Raw genomic sequence first — 15,172 nt, forward strand, 5'->3', positions numbered from 1 at the left:
CCATAAAGCACTTGGCATAATCTGTGTTAAAACAGCCTAAGTTTGTTTAAGGCAGTTGTCATGCATGCCAGCAAAATACTAGGCCATGTGCAATTCTCTTGTAATAAACACCTTTCACCAGCCCACACACTGCCCCTGCCCCAGCCCCAAGTTCCCCATCATGTTTACATTGAATGGTGCTCAGATTTAAAGAAGTTTTTTCCCCTGTAAATTGTGCACATAAATGGCAAATCTAAGTTCCTATTACACGTTGATAGTTATTTTTTCTACATGTTGATGTCAGCATTCTCTAACCATCTATTTTTCCCAAGACCGGAATTTGTTTGGAAGTTCACGAGGCTGAAGGAGCGGTGGCAGAGTGCTGCCCAGGGCGTTCGGCAGAGGAAGAGTGACATCGATGAGCTGGTGAGGCAGTGGCAGTACTTCACCACCTCCGAGGGGGACTTGCTCCGTCTCCTCACCTCCACCAGCCACCTGCTGTCTGCAGTGAAGAGCCAGGACTGCTACAGCCTCCACCAAACAAGAAGCCTGATCCATGAGCTGAAGGTAGGACATGCACAGCAGCAGTGTGGGAACTACAGGGTGCTCTTTATTTGGAAGATGTTCGTTCACCTCAGGTTTTGTGTTTTCTGTGACGTTCAAGTGTGCTTTCTGCGATGGGGAGGCCAGCTGGTCATGGGGACCCTACTCAGCCTTATCCTTAGCCTTGTGGGGTCAGAAACCCAATCTTATCCATTCATCCAGAAATAGTGAAGCTCTCTTGGGCTGTGGGAGTAGAGACGGACTGGAGATGGGTAGGTAGAGTGGGGAAGTTTGGGGTGACAGACTTTTAAAGCAGTGACTAATGTAGAAATGACCACCACAAAGTAGTAACTTACAGTGGGACTCCTGCTTACTCTTGAAGGGTGAATTCATTTAGGCAACAACGTTTCCAATCAGAAAGTTGCTTGATGAGCACAGGACTTTGAATAATTAGTTGGCAGTTCCCAGGGCATGTTGCATTGAGCTGTCGAACCACACTTCACTGTAGAGGGACAGCTAAACAAAACATCACCCTTCTGAAATCCTTTGCTTGCCTCATTCATTTATCTAGGCTTCAGATATTAACTGAACATCTGGTCTTTGCTGGTCACTGTTCTAAGTGCTAGGTATACAGCGTGGACCAAGAGAAGACCTCTGCTCCCGTGGGGGCAATCAGACAAACCAACAAACAAACAAGAAAATACTAATTTGCCTGATTGGTGGGGGAAATCAGACAAATCAAAAAATAAAGGAAATATCAGATTGCAACATGGCATATGTAGGTCCTTAAAACAGGGCCGGTGATGGAGAGGTTGGGTGACTGCTTTAGATTGGGTCATCTCTGGGGAGGCAACATTTAAACTGTAACCTGAACGACAAGAAAAGCCAGCTGCGCAAAGATCTGGTGGGAGAGCCTTCAGACAGAGGGAAGAGTTTTCCCGAGTCCCCAAGATGGGAACAAGTTTAGCAAAGCAGAGGAAGAAAGAAGGCTCGTGTGACGAGTGTAGCCAGTGATGGAAAATGGACTCGATAGGCAGTCAGGAAGGAGCATTTTGGAGGGAGGTGAGGTAGCTGGATGTCAGTCTGGATAACAGGAAGCCGTTGAAGTTGGAAGAGGAAGCAGCTCGATACGATTTGTATTTTTTAAATGTCCTCTGGCTGCTCTGAGGAAGATGGTTTGGGGGTCGGTGGGGGTCAGAGAAGAAGCAGGAATGCCAGTGTACTACTTCTTTATTGCTGCATCACAACAAACGTTTCTTATTCTCTCTCACAGTTCTGGATGTTGTCAGGGCTTTTAGGTGGCTCTTGCAGGGGGCTCTCAGGCAGTTCCGGTCAGATGACGGCTGAGGCTGGACTCATCTGAAGGCTCCCTCACTTTCATGTCTAGTACTTGAGCTGGAAAGGCTCAGACAGCCAGAAACTGGAGCAGCTGGGGCTCCTTGGGCTTTGTTCCCTGTGGGCTCTCCACTTGGAGGCTTTCGGTAGCCAGACTCCTTACATGGCAGCTCATGGCTTCAAAGATGCATGTCCCAAGAAAGATAGATCCAGAGAGAAGCTGTATTGCCTTTTTAGACCTAGCCTTAGACGTCAGCCACTTCTACCATCCTCTATTAATCAAGGCCATCATGCATGCCCACATGGGTTCAAGAGGAGGGGGGAGAGGGAAGGTTCTAGAAGAGCATGTGGGGCTGGTAATATTGTGGCCATTTTGTGAGAAATACAGTCTGCCATAGCTCGTTAGGCTATTTCAATGGTCTTGGGTAGTTTTTAGGATGGATAAGACAAGGGTGATCACAGTGAAGATAAAAAGACTATGTTTGTAGGTGGGGTTTACAAGACTTGCTTATGGTTTGGATGTGGCAGGTAAATAAAAATCTAAATCCAGATGACTCTAGGTTTGGGGTTGAGCATCTTGGTGAATAATGTGCTGTTCACCAAATCAGGGGAGACTAGACAAGAACCAGGTCTTTTGATGAGTTCAGTTTGAAATGGCTAACAGACATCTATCACAGTGGCTGTGTTGAGCAGTACTGCATATTAGAAGGACAAGTGTGGAGGGGCAGTGTGTTCCTTGAATTGCAGTTTTTCTTGTGTGTGTTTCTCCTTTGCATTTGGGTTATCCTGAGTATTCTCTGAAATATCTTTATAAATCAATGCTCTGTTGATTTTTTTTTAATATCAGCTTCCATTTTGGAAAATGCCCATATTATGTCTCCCTTGAGAAATTTGAAAATAAAGGAAATCATATATGCAACAGAAATAAAAGCTATTTAATTTTTTCTCCTGAAACCAAATGCTTTTGGAAATATAAAGTTTTTACTTCATTTTTGTATTATAAATTCCTAGTTTCAACCCCTTTTAAAGAAAAGCCTATGTGATATCCAAATGGAATTTTTTAAAGCTATTGCTTTAGTATAAACACTGATGTGTATATTTATGTTCTTAAGTGTCTATTTTTGTATTTTTACCTTTTTTATTTGTTCTCTCCTTTTAAATTTGTTTAGCATAATGTGCACATTCTAACCTTGTGGGTTAGGAGCAGCCTGACTCTTTATACTATAATGGTAATGGGTATTTGCTCTTAATATTGGATCTAATACTCCAGTCATTTTCTTAATACTCTTGGATTCATTTATATTGTAGTCTTTTATTCTGTGAAGTGTATTTTTAATTTCTCTATACTTCTAATCATTATACTAAAATCTTATCTCTTACCAACCCTTGGAAATTATTTTAAGAACACATCATTTGGTAGTATGCTGTCTACTCAATAAAAGTATTAGCCTTTGATGTGAATGAGTGTGTATGTATGTGTGTGTGTGTTCCAACCAGATTTGTCTAATTTATATCTAGTTTAACATTTAAGAGAAACTGAAGGAAATACACACAAATGCATGCAGAGAGTCACATTTTGATCACATCAGAGGCTTAAGCAAATTACTTTTTTTTTTTTTTTTTGAAGAATAAAGAAATTCATTTCCAGAGGTGGCAGACAACCTATGCACTAACCTTGGAAGCTGGGGGCAAGTTACTGAACACAACTCACCTGGAAACTAAAGAGTCAATTGACAAGAGAATCAGTCTACTTCAGGACAACTGGAAGGACACAAAACTCCAACTAGGAGAGATGATTAAACGGTTCCAGAGCACTGCAGAGGTAAACTCACCATTTACTTTTCTGTTCATGATATTCAAATGTAGTACATAGAATTTTTGTTTGCTGTATGAAGATGGGAAAGATTTTAGGAAATCACAATATTATGGGTTTTCCAAGGGACGTTGAGTCCTACTAATCCACAAATCATGGTAGTTACTTAATGTAAAATAATAATATAATACTGGAAAAGCTCAATGTTAATATCTAAATACTTGAGGTACTATTTTATATTTACCTTTATGAAACAGGAAACTAATTCATGTTCAATGGAAGTTCAACACCCAAAGCTAACATTCCACATATGGTCTGTCTTTGGGTATGGTATATGAAAATAAACACAGTGATACTTCATCTTTCTGCTGTCTTCAAAGAATACACTTTTCCATATAACTGAATTTCCCAAATAATTTATGATTATACCTTTAAGAAGCAAAATGCTTTCTTTTGAGTGATTATTAGGAAAATCATTAATATTTTATTATGCTAAAATATCCCAAGTTGCTCTCAAGGACTCTGAGCTGCTTTGAACCTAGCCCCTGCACTGCTGTGCTTTTTGAGTTCTTATGTGGTTTTTATTGTTTGTCTTTCTTTCTATTTAATTTTAAGCTGTCTATTTTTACTTTTTTTTTTTTTTTTTTTTTTGCATAACGCGGGCCTCTCACTGTTGCGGCCTCTCCCGTTGCGGAGCACAGGCTCCAGACACGCAGGCTCAGTGGCCATGGCTCACGGGCCCAGCCGCTCCACAACATGTGGGATCTTCCCGGACCGGGGCACGAACCCGTGTCCCCTGCATTGGCAGGCGGACTCTCAACCACTGCGCCACCAGGGAAGCCCTATTTTTACTTTTTATTTCTCTGAGCATACTTACTCCTTATAGCCCACTCTTTAATCTGTTGTGTGGGTACCAAAACCAGATAACCAAGCTTGTCAGAGATGTTTTTCTGAATACAGAATAAATATGTGCTGAGTTAGGGCCTGAACATCTCTCCTGTGAATAAAGTATCTGAATTTTATTTGGCGTATACGCTGTGAAATTCATTAACTTGCAAACATTTGTTGAGCACCTGCCGTGTTTGCAAAGCAAGGTGATAAATGCAAGTAAAGGTTTGGTGGAAGAGATAAGGACTCATAGTTTTGTTTTGTTTCTCCCTTCACTTTCTCCTTGGTTATGTTCCAGAGAGTTTATGTTGTGAGATAAGTGACCTCTCCTTAAGTGAGGTGTTAGCGTACAATTGGACCAACCCAAGAATATTTGTGTCAGTAGTACTGAGGAATAGAGTAGTGTTTGAGTCTGTTTGTCTATTTTTAGTAACTTCAGGAGGAGGAATTTTAGTAATATCAGGAATAGAAATTTATCCTAATGGATTAAACCCTCTGTACTTGAAAATAACAGGCAACTATTTGCTCAGTAATATAAGGTTTAAGGAAAAGAGCTGCTGATATGAAAGAAAGGCATCCACAGGGAAACTGTAGCCTTAGGTCGACTCTTGATTAAACTACTTCTAACTGCATGTCCTTGGACCAGTCGGTTTTCTCTGAGCCTCAGTTTTCCTATTTTAAATGTGATAGTAACACTTGCGTCTGTCTCCTAAGCTTATTATAATTACAGTGAGATAATGAAGTTGATAAGCTTTGTAAACTATAAATTACTTCAAGCAGGAGGCGGCAGTCAGAGCAGTGGTAAGAAATAGAGAGTGAAACTTGGCTGTGAAAGGGTCACTAAAGCCAAGCTATTTCTAGAAGGGGGAAGGGAGAGAGCAGAGGGATGACATTAAAAAAGAAGACAAGAAAAGTGGTTGAGTGCTTTTGCTTTTCAGTGCTATTAGAGCAAATACCCAAGACTGGAAATGCTAAAAATTATTCCTTCTAGTAGCCTTTTAAATGTGAACTTTTCCAAAACTAAAATAGAAATAAGTTAGCTAGGTCAGAGATGTGGGGAGGGAAGAAGAAGTGGCTCAACCAGTGGCTGAGATGAGCCACATGTAAAGCTGCAGAGAGGCGTCGAACCATCCTGCTGTCCCATATGCTCTTTTAGACCACAGTCTGCTCAAGACAAGGAACTGGCTTTCTGCGTGATTTACAAAAACACACTTAATAGAACAATCACATGGATTAAATTAATTATCCTCTTCCTACAATTCATTCTTAAACAACAAAGTACTTACCAGTTTTAATACTGTTTTCAAATAGACCTGGGACCAGTGTGAAAAGAAAATCAAGGAGTTGAGAAACAAGCTGCAAGTTTTAAAGGCACAAAGTAAAGATCCTCTTCCAGAACTTCATGAGGAGCTCCATCGAGAAAAAGAGCTGATTAAGGTATTGAAATCTGGAGTAGTGTTCAAGATATTCACTCAGCTGTTTTCTGAGACATTGACATGTTTGTTTGCCTTTCGATGTCTGTGTGAAACTAAGTCTTCGTGTCCAGTTGGAAAATATTTTGCCTATCTTCTCTCTAACACACCTTCTTGGTCACTAAAGCAATTAGAATCAATGCTTTTTGAGATCCATGTGTGAAGATGAGGAAGATTTGCAGAACTTCTTAAGATTTTGGGGGTTTTCTCCTTCAGGTCCTCTTTCTGTTTCTCCTCTGTAATTTAAGATGTGGCCTCTGAGATTCCATTGAAAGCTGCTCCCTTATCAAATGGTCTTGTCTTTGAAATGAGAGTAAAGTATGACTGAAGAATTCATTTTTTAGAAGACAGTAGGTTGGGGGTTTTGCTCAAATATAACAGTTTTTGTAATACCTTCCAAACTATATTCTGCCTAATGGATACCACACTAGCAAAAATTCCTGGGTATGTTAGGACTTTGCAGAAGACAAGGCAAACTTACTGATAGGAATGTGGACCAGTTAAATTCCGAGGTCAGGAACTCCCTACATCTCTTCCCTTTCTGCAGGTTTGATGTTGGAAAGACATCAATAGCCTAATGGAATAAGGTTTAAAAAAATTTTTTTTTCTTCCTTCAGTGACTTCAGGGGTCAAATTGAAAAAAATTAGGAAGAATTGAGTAGTCTCATACTTCAGGCTGTGCTGGAAATTAGTGTCCTCCATCCTGAACCTTTTTTCTTCATTGTAAACATTTCTAATGTGCAAAAAAATTCTAACAACAAATAATATGACAACTACCATGAAATCATCAGCCAGAAGAAAAATAAAACATTACAAATACAGTTGAAATGCCCTGTATGATCTCTAATGTACTTCCCCTCCCCAGAGGTATCCACATCCCTGAATTTGGTGTCCTGTCATTCTTATGCATTGCTTTATCATTTTACTACATGTGTATGTAGATCTCAGTGGAATGTAGAAGTACTACTTTTGTTTTTAAACTTTATATAAGCAGCACCATTACTCTATAAGTAAGTCATAAAGATATACTCCTACGTTTCCTTCTGAAAATTTTCAAATTTTGCTTTTTACATTTACACCTTTATTCAGTGAAGAACTGATTTTTGCATATGTTTTGAAGTAAAGAGCCGATTTTTGTTTTATTCATATGGATGACCATTATCCAGATGCCTGTTTACTGATTAGTCCAGTGTCCAATATCAGGTTTCCGACTATGCATGGTTTGATTCTTGGTTCTCTGCTCTATTCCATTGATCTGCTTATCTCAGCTTTTATACCAAATTATCCTGCATACTGTGTTTTATTAGAACAGATCTTCATTTCAGGTGTGAGGTACCCATCCCTCATTCTCCCACTCGAGTGTGGATATCCTTGGTTCTTTGATCTCCCACAGTTTTAGAAGCAGTTTGTCTATAAGAAATCCTGATAAGAGTTTTAATGGAATTGTGTTGAATTTATAGAATAATTTGGAGGAAATTAACATCTTTTTGACATTGAGTACTCCTGTTTCTGAATATGGCATATTTCTCCTTTTATTCATGTTTAGTGTTTTATAATTTTATGTAGTATTGTACATCTTTTGTTAGATTTATTTCTTGGTGTGTTACTTTTGAAGCTATTGAAAATACTGCCTTTTTCTAATTATACTTTCTGTTTATTACTGATGTCTAGAAATGTAACTAATTTTTGTGCATTGATATTATATTCAACCATCTTGCTAAACTCTTGTTAATTTCGATACATTGTCTGTCTATTCTTTTGGGGGTCTGTGAACACAATCACCATTGATGAATAATGACTTTTTTTGTCTCTTCCTTTTAATTCTTACACTTTTGTTCTGTTCTGTCTACACTGGTCAGTACCTCCAGAGCAGTGTTGTTAGAAGCGGTAACTGGCCCCTATGTGTCAGTCCTGATTTTAAAGAGAATGATTCTATCATTTCACCATGAAGTGTGATTTTTGGTGGTGATGTGTTAGTAGATGCCTTTATTAGGTTAAGAAGGTTCCTGTCTGTCCCTGATTTTCAAAGTTTTTATCATCTCTACTTTAGATCTAGACTTCAGTAACAGATGAGAGGATTTGGAGTCCCTCTCTGAGTTGACACATAGAGTTTCCTTCCATCAAGTCCAGAAACCTGTGTAGAATGTGAACCATAAACCCATGAGGAGGCATAATTTTTCCCAAGTAGGACACATCTCGGTTTCCACTGGGATCTTTTCAGCTTCCATAGCCTCAGCATTCTATTTCTCAGTGGAAAGAACTGGGGAGAGAGGCCAAGAGCATTGAGTTCATTCAACCTGTGACCATACTCCAGAAAGATCCCAAGTAACCTGAAGCCTGTCTAGAACAGTGTTTATCATCCCTGAGTCACTTGGGGAGATACCTAACCATTCGACCAGTCTGACCTTTACTTTCCTCCTTAGGAAATTACATTTCCCATCACAGCCAAGTTGATGTATGGAAAAACTGCTTTACATGTTTATATGTGTCTGAACATATATGATTTCTTTATATGTTTATAAAGAAATGCGTGTATGATTTCTTTATATGTTTTATATACTAACTTTCAGTATTATGAAAATTGCTATCGCTATAGTGGGCATCTATGTTCATAAAACTTGTCAAATGATTGAGTCCCTAGAACAGTTTTATTTTCTTAAATAATTGTTTACTGAAATATAGTTGATATACACTATTATGCTAGTTTCAGGTGTACTACACAGTGATTTGACATTTGTATATACATTATGAAATGATCACCACGATAAGTCTAGTAACCGTCTGTCCCCATAGAAAGTTATTACAATATTACTGACCATATTCCTTATGCTATATGTTACATCCCCATGGCTTATTTATTTTATAACAGGAGGTTTATACCTCTTCATAAAATAATTTTTGAATAAGTAATATGGTCACATGGTTCAAAATTCAAAAGGTACACGTGAAAAAATTTTCTCCCATCAGTTTCTCTCCACAGAAGCCGTGTTACCAATTTGTTGTGTATTCTTCCAAAGGTATTCTATGCATATGCAGGCCAATATTTATTTATATACACATTCATTTTTTGATCCTCTTTTTACCCAAATGGTAGTGTAGAGAAATGGAACTTGACAATCCCAATAGTAATTGAGTCCACAGGCAGACTTAAATGCTGTTGTGCTGTGTTAGAGTCCAGTCAAAACCTGTGCAACACACCACTTTATGTAGTCAAGTTTTAAATCACGTGTCATATAGACAATTGGAATTTTACAGGTACTTTTGCAATGTAGAAAAATTATCTAGTTAAATTAAGAAAGGGAAACTTGGGCTTCCCTGGTGGCGCAGTGGTTGAGAGTCCGCCTGCCGATGCAGGGGACACGGGTTTGTGCCCCAGTCCGGGAAGATCCCACATGCCGCAGAGCGGCTGGGCCCGTGAGCCATGGCCGCTGAGCCTGCGCGTCCGGAGACTGTGCTCAGCAATGGGAGAGGCCATAGCAGTGAGAGGCCCGCGTACCACAAAAAAAAAAAAAAAAAAAAAAGAAAGGGAAACTTATCTGACTGACGTGTTCTCTTTTGCAATTAGTTTGGTAGCAAATCTGGAGTATTTTAATTTAAAAACAGAAGCACAGTTTTTGAAATGTTTATAGAAATAAGTGAACGCCAGCCTTAACAGACTTCCACAGTAGACCTCAGTCTATATATTGTTTCATTCCTTGCTTTTTCACTTAATATTTATGAACATATTAAAGCACTTGATACATACTGCCAAATTCTTTCCTTTCAATCATACATTTTAATATTTGAGGACTTAATATACACCAGGCCTCTTGGTAGGTGTAAGGTCGGATCTTAACAAACGGCATCGCGAAACAGAGGAAAGCTTCAAGTGAGCTTTATTAGAGGGCGCTCCCGGGCGAGGTTCACTGGTCCGAGAGAAAGGGGCCAGAGAAGTCACGCCCGGGCGAGGGTTGGGCAAGATTTTATAGGGGAAGAAGGGAAAGGGGTGTGGTGAATCTGGGAGGGCGCAGGGTATTCCTTATTTGCCTTATTTGGTGGTCTCTTCGGGTATCCGTGGCGATATCTGGTGCCGGTTGCATCAGTCTTGGGACCGTTAGTCCCGCCCCTCGAAAGGCGGGAAGGCTGGGCCGGGTGGAAAGTCCCCAGGTCAGTTCCTGGAACTGGGTGGTCCGGAGAGTTTCGGTCTGATGCAACCTGTGAATCTGATTGTGTTCCCCTGCCTCGGGCCAGTTGGCCTTACAGTAGGTGCTTGGTGGGCAATGCATTGGTGAGCAATGTTGTCATGGCCCCAGCCAGTGTGGAGCTGATAGTCTAGGCTACTGGAGAGACAGACATTAACCAGAGTCCCACTGTATGCGTACATATATATGTGTGTGAATAACTGTAAGCATGGTGAGTGTTAGAGGGGAAAAGGACAGGGGGCTGTGAGAGCACAAAACAAGGGTCCCAATCTCATCCGATGACTCAGAGAAGACCCCTCTGAGGAATTACCTGGTCTGAGATCTGAAAGTGTCGGTAGGAATTAACTAAATATATCTGGGGAAGCATCAGGGTGAAGGACTGGGTAGCATTTCAGGCTAGTAACTAAAGAACAACAAATTTAAACAATAACTAGGAGTCATTACACATATAAACTTGCCCCCCAAATACATAAAACTCGACACCAAACAGGATGTGGAAAAATATAGTCATTCCTTTGAGGACACAATTTGGCAGTATTTATTAAGAATCATAAAACATCCATATTCAAAAGTTCTACACCTGTTAATTATCCTTTCAACTATGGGAGGAAACCGCGTATCCAAACCAAAATGGATTTAAACCCAGCGGTGGATAACTTACAGACGCCTCCCTCTGTGCAGGCATCTGAGCCCACACTTCTGAGCAGGAAACACTGTATGAAGTTCAGCGGCCTTCTGGTCTGTAGAGTCAGTGAGCGGTCAGCCTCTGTGTGTGACTTGCCCCCTTTATGTTATGAAGCTGGTAAAAGTGTTCCACTGCAGAATCTGCTCTCGTCCTCTTTACTAGAATCATGAAGCTAAAAGTAGGAAACAAAAATTTAAAGTGATGCTTTCTCCTCTGATAAAGGTGCTATTTCTGAATCTCCATGCAACCTTTAAAAAGAATCCTCCGAATTTACATCTTATTAAATGTAAATCCTTGTTGGCAAGTTATGAAATCATGCCAATGTAGCGTTTAGAACTCTGAAGAGCAATGGGAGTTAACTGATTAATCAGAAATCAGACTGATTTCTGATGTAAATGAAATACTCTCTTCTTTCAGATTTCAATAGACAGGTATGAATAGAGACCCTTAAAATGTGCCAAAATAGAAAGAATTGGAAGCACAATAAAAATCTGGAGATCTCTTGAGTGTTTGGGCTGTTTCATTTTACCTTCTCTCTTGTGAAAGTGATTATCTTGATTAAGTCCTGGAATTCAAAAACGTTTTAATTTGACCAATACTTAATTTTTTAAAAAATAAGTGTTTCCAGGGCCAGAGGAAATTTTCTGCTAATCCATCTCTGGCAATTATTAGGGAACAATTTTTTTTCTTCACTTACATTCATTCTTTTTGAGAGTTAACCAAAAGAATTCCCTTTGAACAGAAGCTGTTATATGATTGCCACATAGCAACAATGCATTTCTTAAGGTATTTTAAAAAATGGGAAATCACATTTTATACAACGTTCTGTAACACAGTTTCAGGATTAAAAGTGAGTGTGTATGTGAGAGAGAGATTGTTGCTAGACTCCGAAAATACTTTCCTCAAAATAAAGGTAAAGACCTACTTGAGTTTAACATAGAACTAAGTACATAAAAGTCTGAAATACCTGAGGAAGTGAAAATAAAGGTAGAAAAGAGTTTTCTTTTGAGAAAATAGGTGGTGAGGAATTGGCCAACCACAGCTGCAGACGCTGGCCCTGGGCTGTTTCTCATTCAGAAGGTCCCGCCCCCTTTCCTGGCCTCCCCTCCCCCAGAGTCCAATCAAAGTATTAGCCTACAGGTTTGGAAACAACAGCAGCTTGAGTTGAAGAGTTTTTTTCTTTCTTTCTTTCTTGTGTTTAAATGCAGGAACTAGAGAAGTCTTTGGCTAACTGGACTCAGAACTTGAAAGAACTTCACGCTATGAAGACCGACCTAACCCAGCACATTCTTGTGGAGGACGTGATGGTTTTGAAAGAGCAAATAGAGCATTTGCACAGACAATGGGAGGACCTCTGCTTAAGAGTAAGTCAGTTCACCGCAGGGCACGGCTGTTCTGAAGTTTATTGAAATGTCTCCGAAGGCCCGACAAAGTAGAAAGAAGCTTAATTTCATTGAACCGGGAGGCCCTTTTCAGTTGGAGCCCAGGCCGGCCGCTGCTCCTTTAGAAGGCAGCAACATTGTTTAACAGATTTGACCCTTTGTTTCTCCAGCGCTCAATGCTGGAACTTTGCACACTTTTAATGAGCTTTTTTAAAAATCACCTTAAGTGGTGGGGGAGGGGAGGATTGCTGTCTTGAGCAGCTGCGTGCACTCTGCCCTCTGTCTTGTATGGATGACAAGCACCGGTCGTTGTCTTAGAATCAGGACTTCAGCAAAGAGGTCTCGGCTGGCCTTAAGAGCAGTATCTCTGCAGTATCTGTTCTGGGCCCAACAAACAGTGGGAGATGTACATAGTGCCAGGCTTGGGGTCATTATATCTGAGAACTCTGCATTCGCATGCAATCCAGTGTTTACTTCAAGTAGCCGGCTTTGAAAACTCTCTGAGAGGAATGATCAGCTGCTACACTTAGTATCTCAGCAGATCACTTCTACGTATTAAGAACTGGATTGTGGTTAAGGTGACAGGATCAAGATGGAATTAAGGGTTCAAATAGATCTTTGTTTTAGGAACAATTTAATTCTAAGAAAAGTAAAGTCCTTAAACTCATTTTTGTGAATTAAGAAGAGATATACTTAAAAGTTGAAATTCACAGTTTTGAATGCATTTTAATAAAATAAAAATGTTTTCCTTCGTTTTAGTATTTAATATTCACCATATACACATAATTTTAAACGTCCTTTTAGAATTCTTATTCAAATTTTATATAAAAGAAAATATTTAGAATATGTTAAAGGTATTCTAAAAGTTAAGGAAAAAGCAGACTGGAGCCCAGATGTTCCTAATTGTTACCATTATGAAGCTAATCAGAATGATGCTGTGCAAAATGCCAGGCTTTTAAAAAGCTGAAATAAATAGATGCTCTGAAAAACAGAAACACAAAACTTGGTGTTTTAGGAATAGTTCTTTGAGCCTTCTTAACACATTTGGTGGGTGGATGTACAAGCATTAGATATTTTTGCCTCACTCTGAAAAGAGCAGAGGGTTGTTTTTGTTTTGTTTTTTGTACATAGCAAAAAAATCTCCAGGAGTTCAACCTTGGTTTCCCCATTTATAAAGTGGGATGTTAAAAGTTAACCGAAAGAACTCTTAGCTACCCCTTTTATCTCTAAAATTCTAAAGATTTCTAAGACCTGGGAATACCTTTGTACATTTGGAGAGGCTGATTTGCATTCTTTAAATTTATATTTATTTAAGTAATAAAGTTGAACCCTGTAAGGAGGAAGCGCCTTTGCTGATGTTAGCTTATGCGTAACGGAGCATTGGGTATTTGGGGATCAGCCTGCTCACTGCAGACCAGTATTTGATTCCATTTCCATGGTTTCCATCCAAAGCCATAGTGCATATTGGGAAGGTGGGTTAAATGAGTGATGCGTATTGTTTTTTTACTTTATTTTGCTTTGTTTTTGAAATTACCAGTAAGACATTTAAATGACTTTAATTTTCATGACCATTTGCATTACAAATGTTAGATTTGTGATCAAGATGGTAGTTTTTAAATTAAATAGGCAGGACGTTGACCTTAAGTAAGAATAAGGACTTGATCATTTTTAAAAAAGAAAGGATTGGGGCCATAAAGTTATAAGTTAGCATGTAGCAAGCAATAAATAAATGTATACTGAAAGAATAAGGAAAGAAGAAATTTGGGTGATGCTTAAAATGCACTCATCTAACCTTCATGTTTCTAACTTTTAATATACCTCAGTAATAATAGATATATATTGGATAATACTGAAACCTTTTGGTCAGTTACACTTCAGGTATAGTCTTCTGTTGTTACTGTCATTGTTGTTGCTTTTTATGGCATTTATCAAAGGTGTAAGGAACTTCTGTTGAAATTAAACCCTAGGTCTTTAAAAGGCAAAAACATAATAATGTAAGTCTATAGGACCTCTGATTAAAATGAATGAAATTCATAGTCCTTTTGATGGGGAGAAGGGAAGAGAAACTCCTTCCTTCCTTCCTGCCTATACTCAGCTGCCAAATGCATTTTCATTTCCAGGTGGCTATACGCAAACAGGAGATAGAAGACAGACTCAATTCATGGATTGTGTTCAATGAAAAAAATAAAGAGTTGTGTGCATGGCTGGTGCAGATGGAAAACAAAGTTCTCCAGACAGCAGATATTAGTATTGAAGAAATGATTGAAAAGCTTCAGAAGGTAAGCAGGAGTCCCTAGACGGGAACGGTTATGACCACCACGGTATCCTCTGCCTTCCTCACTCCTAGGCTCAGAGCTGTATGATGTCGTAGGCCCGTTTCCAATGAGATGGGAAAGGTGGGCATGGTGGTGTGTACCGAGGGGGGTTGCTTTCTCTTGGTTAGGAAGTCTGGCCAGACAAGGGGCTCGTGTCCCCTTAAGCTTCAGTTCACATCCCAGGTGAGTTACGGTTTCTCTAGTTGTGTTGTTAAGGAGCTCCCCTGGCCAAAGGAGAAAGACCAACAGCAGTGGGGCTCATAATTGTGAAAAGGTCGCTGATTCCCACAGGGAAAGGAAGAAAGAGCCTTCCGGCCACGGTCACCCCAAATGCCGCTCAGTTAGCCCTCAGGAAAACTCTTGCTGATATATTAGGCTAATTTAGTTAGACTCAGTAGTCCTCCGCTCCCAAGTAGCTTAGGTTAGAAGAACTCTGTGAGGGAAACCAGGGCTTTTGAATTAAGAAAGTAACTACCACCTTATATATCACACATGCGCTGAATGGGCGTTGTTTGACTTTTTAGCCGCTCTCAGGTGTGAGAAGTGTTTTTATTTTTTAAGAAACTTCAAGAGGCACAA

The 15,172-nt window shown here is 39.6% G+C and overlaps 1 protein-coding gene across 1 annotated transcript in view; it reads left to right on the forward strand.

Moving 5' to 3' along the window:
• SYNE2 (spectrin repeat containing nuclear envelope protein 2) overlaps positions 1-15,172 on the forward strand; it is a gene marked incomplete at its 3' end in the record, with an annotated part of 274,897 nt that overhangs the window by 219,303 nt on the left and 40,422 nt on the right. The window contains exons 93-97 of the mRNA XM_079701370.1: positions 312-546; positions 3,485-3,679; positions 5,870-5,995; positions 12,105-12,260; positions 14,399-14,557. Coding sequence (XP_079557496.1) covers positions 312-546; positions 3,485-3,679; positions 5,870-5,995; positions 12,105-12,260; positions 14,399-14,557 — 871 coding nt within the window. The remainder of the gene's footprint in view (positions 1-311; positions 547-3,484; positions 3,680-5,869; positions 5,996-12,104; positions 12,261-14,398; positions 14,558-15,172) is intronic.

Source organism: Hyperoodon ampullatus (genome assembly GCF_949752795.1).
Source record: "Hyperoodon ampullatus genome assembly, chromosome: 3".
NCBI lineage: Eukaryota > Metazoa > Chordata > Mammalia > Artiodactyla > Ziphiidae > Hyperoodon > Hyperoodon ampullatus.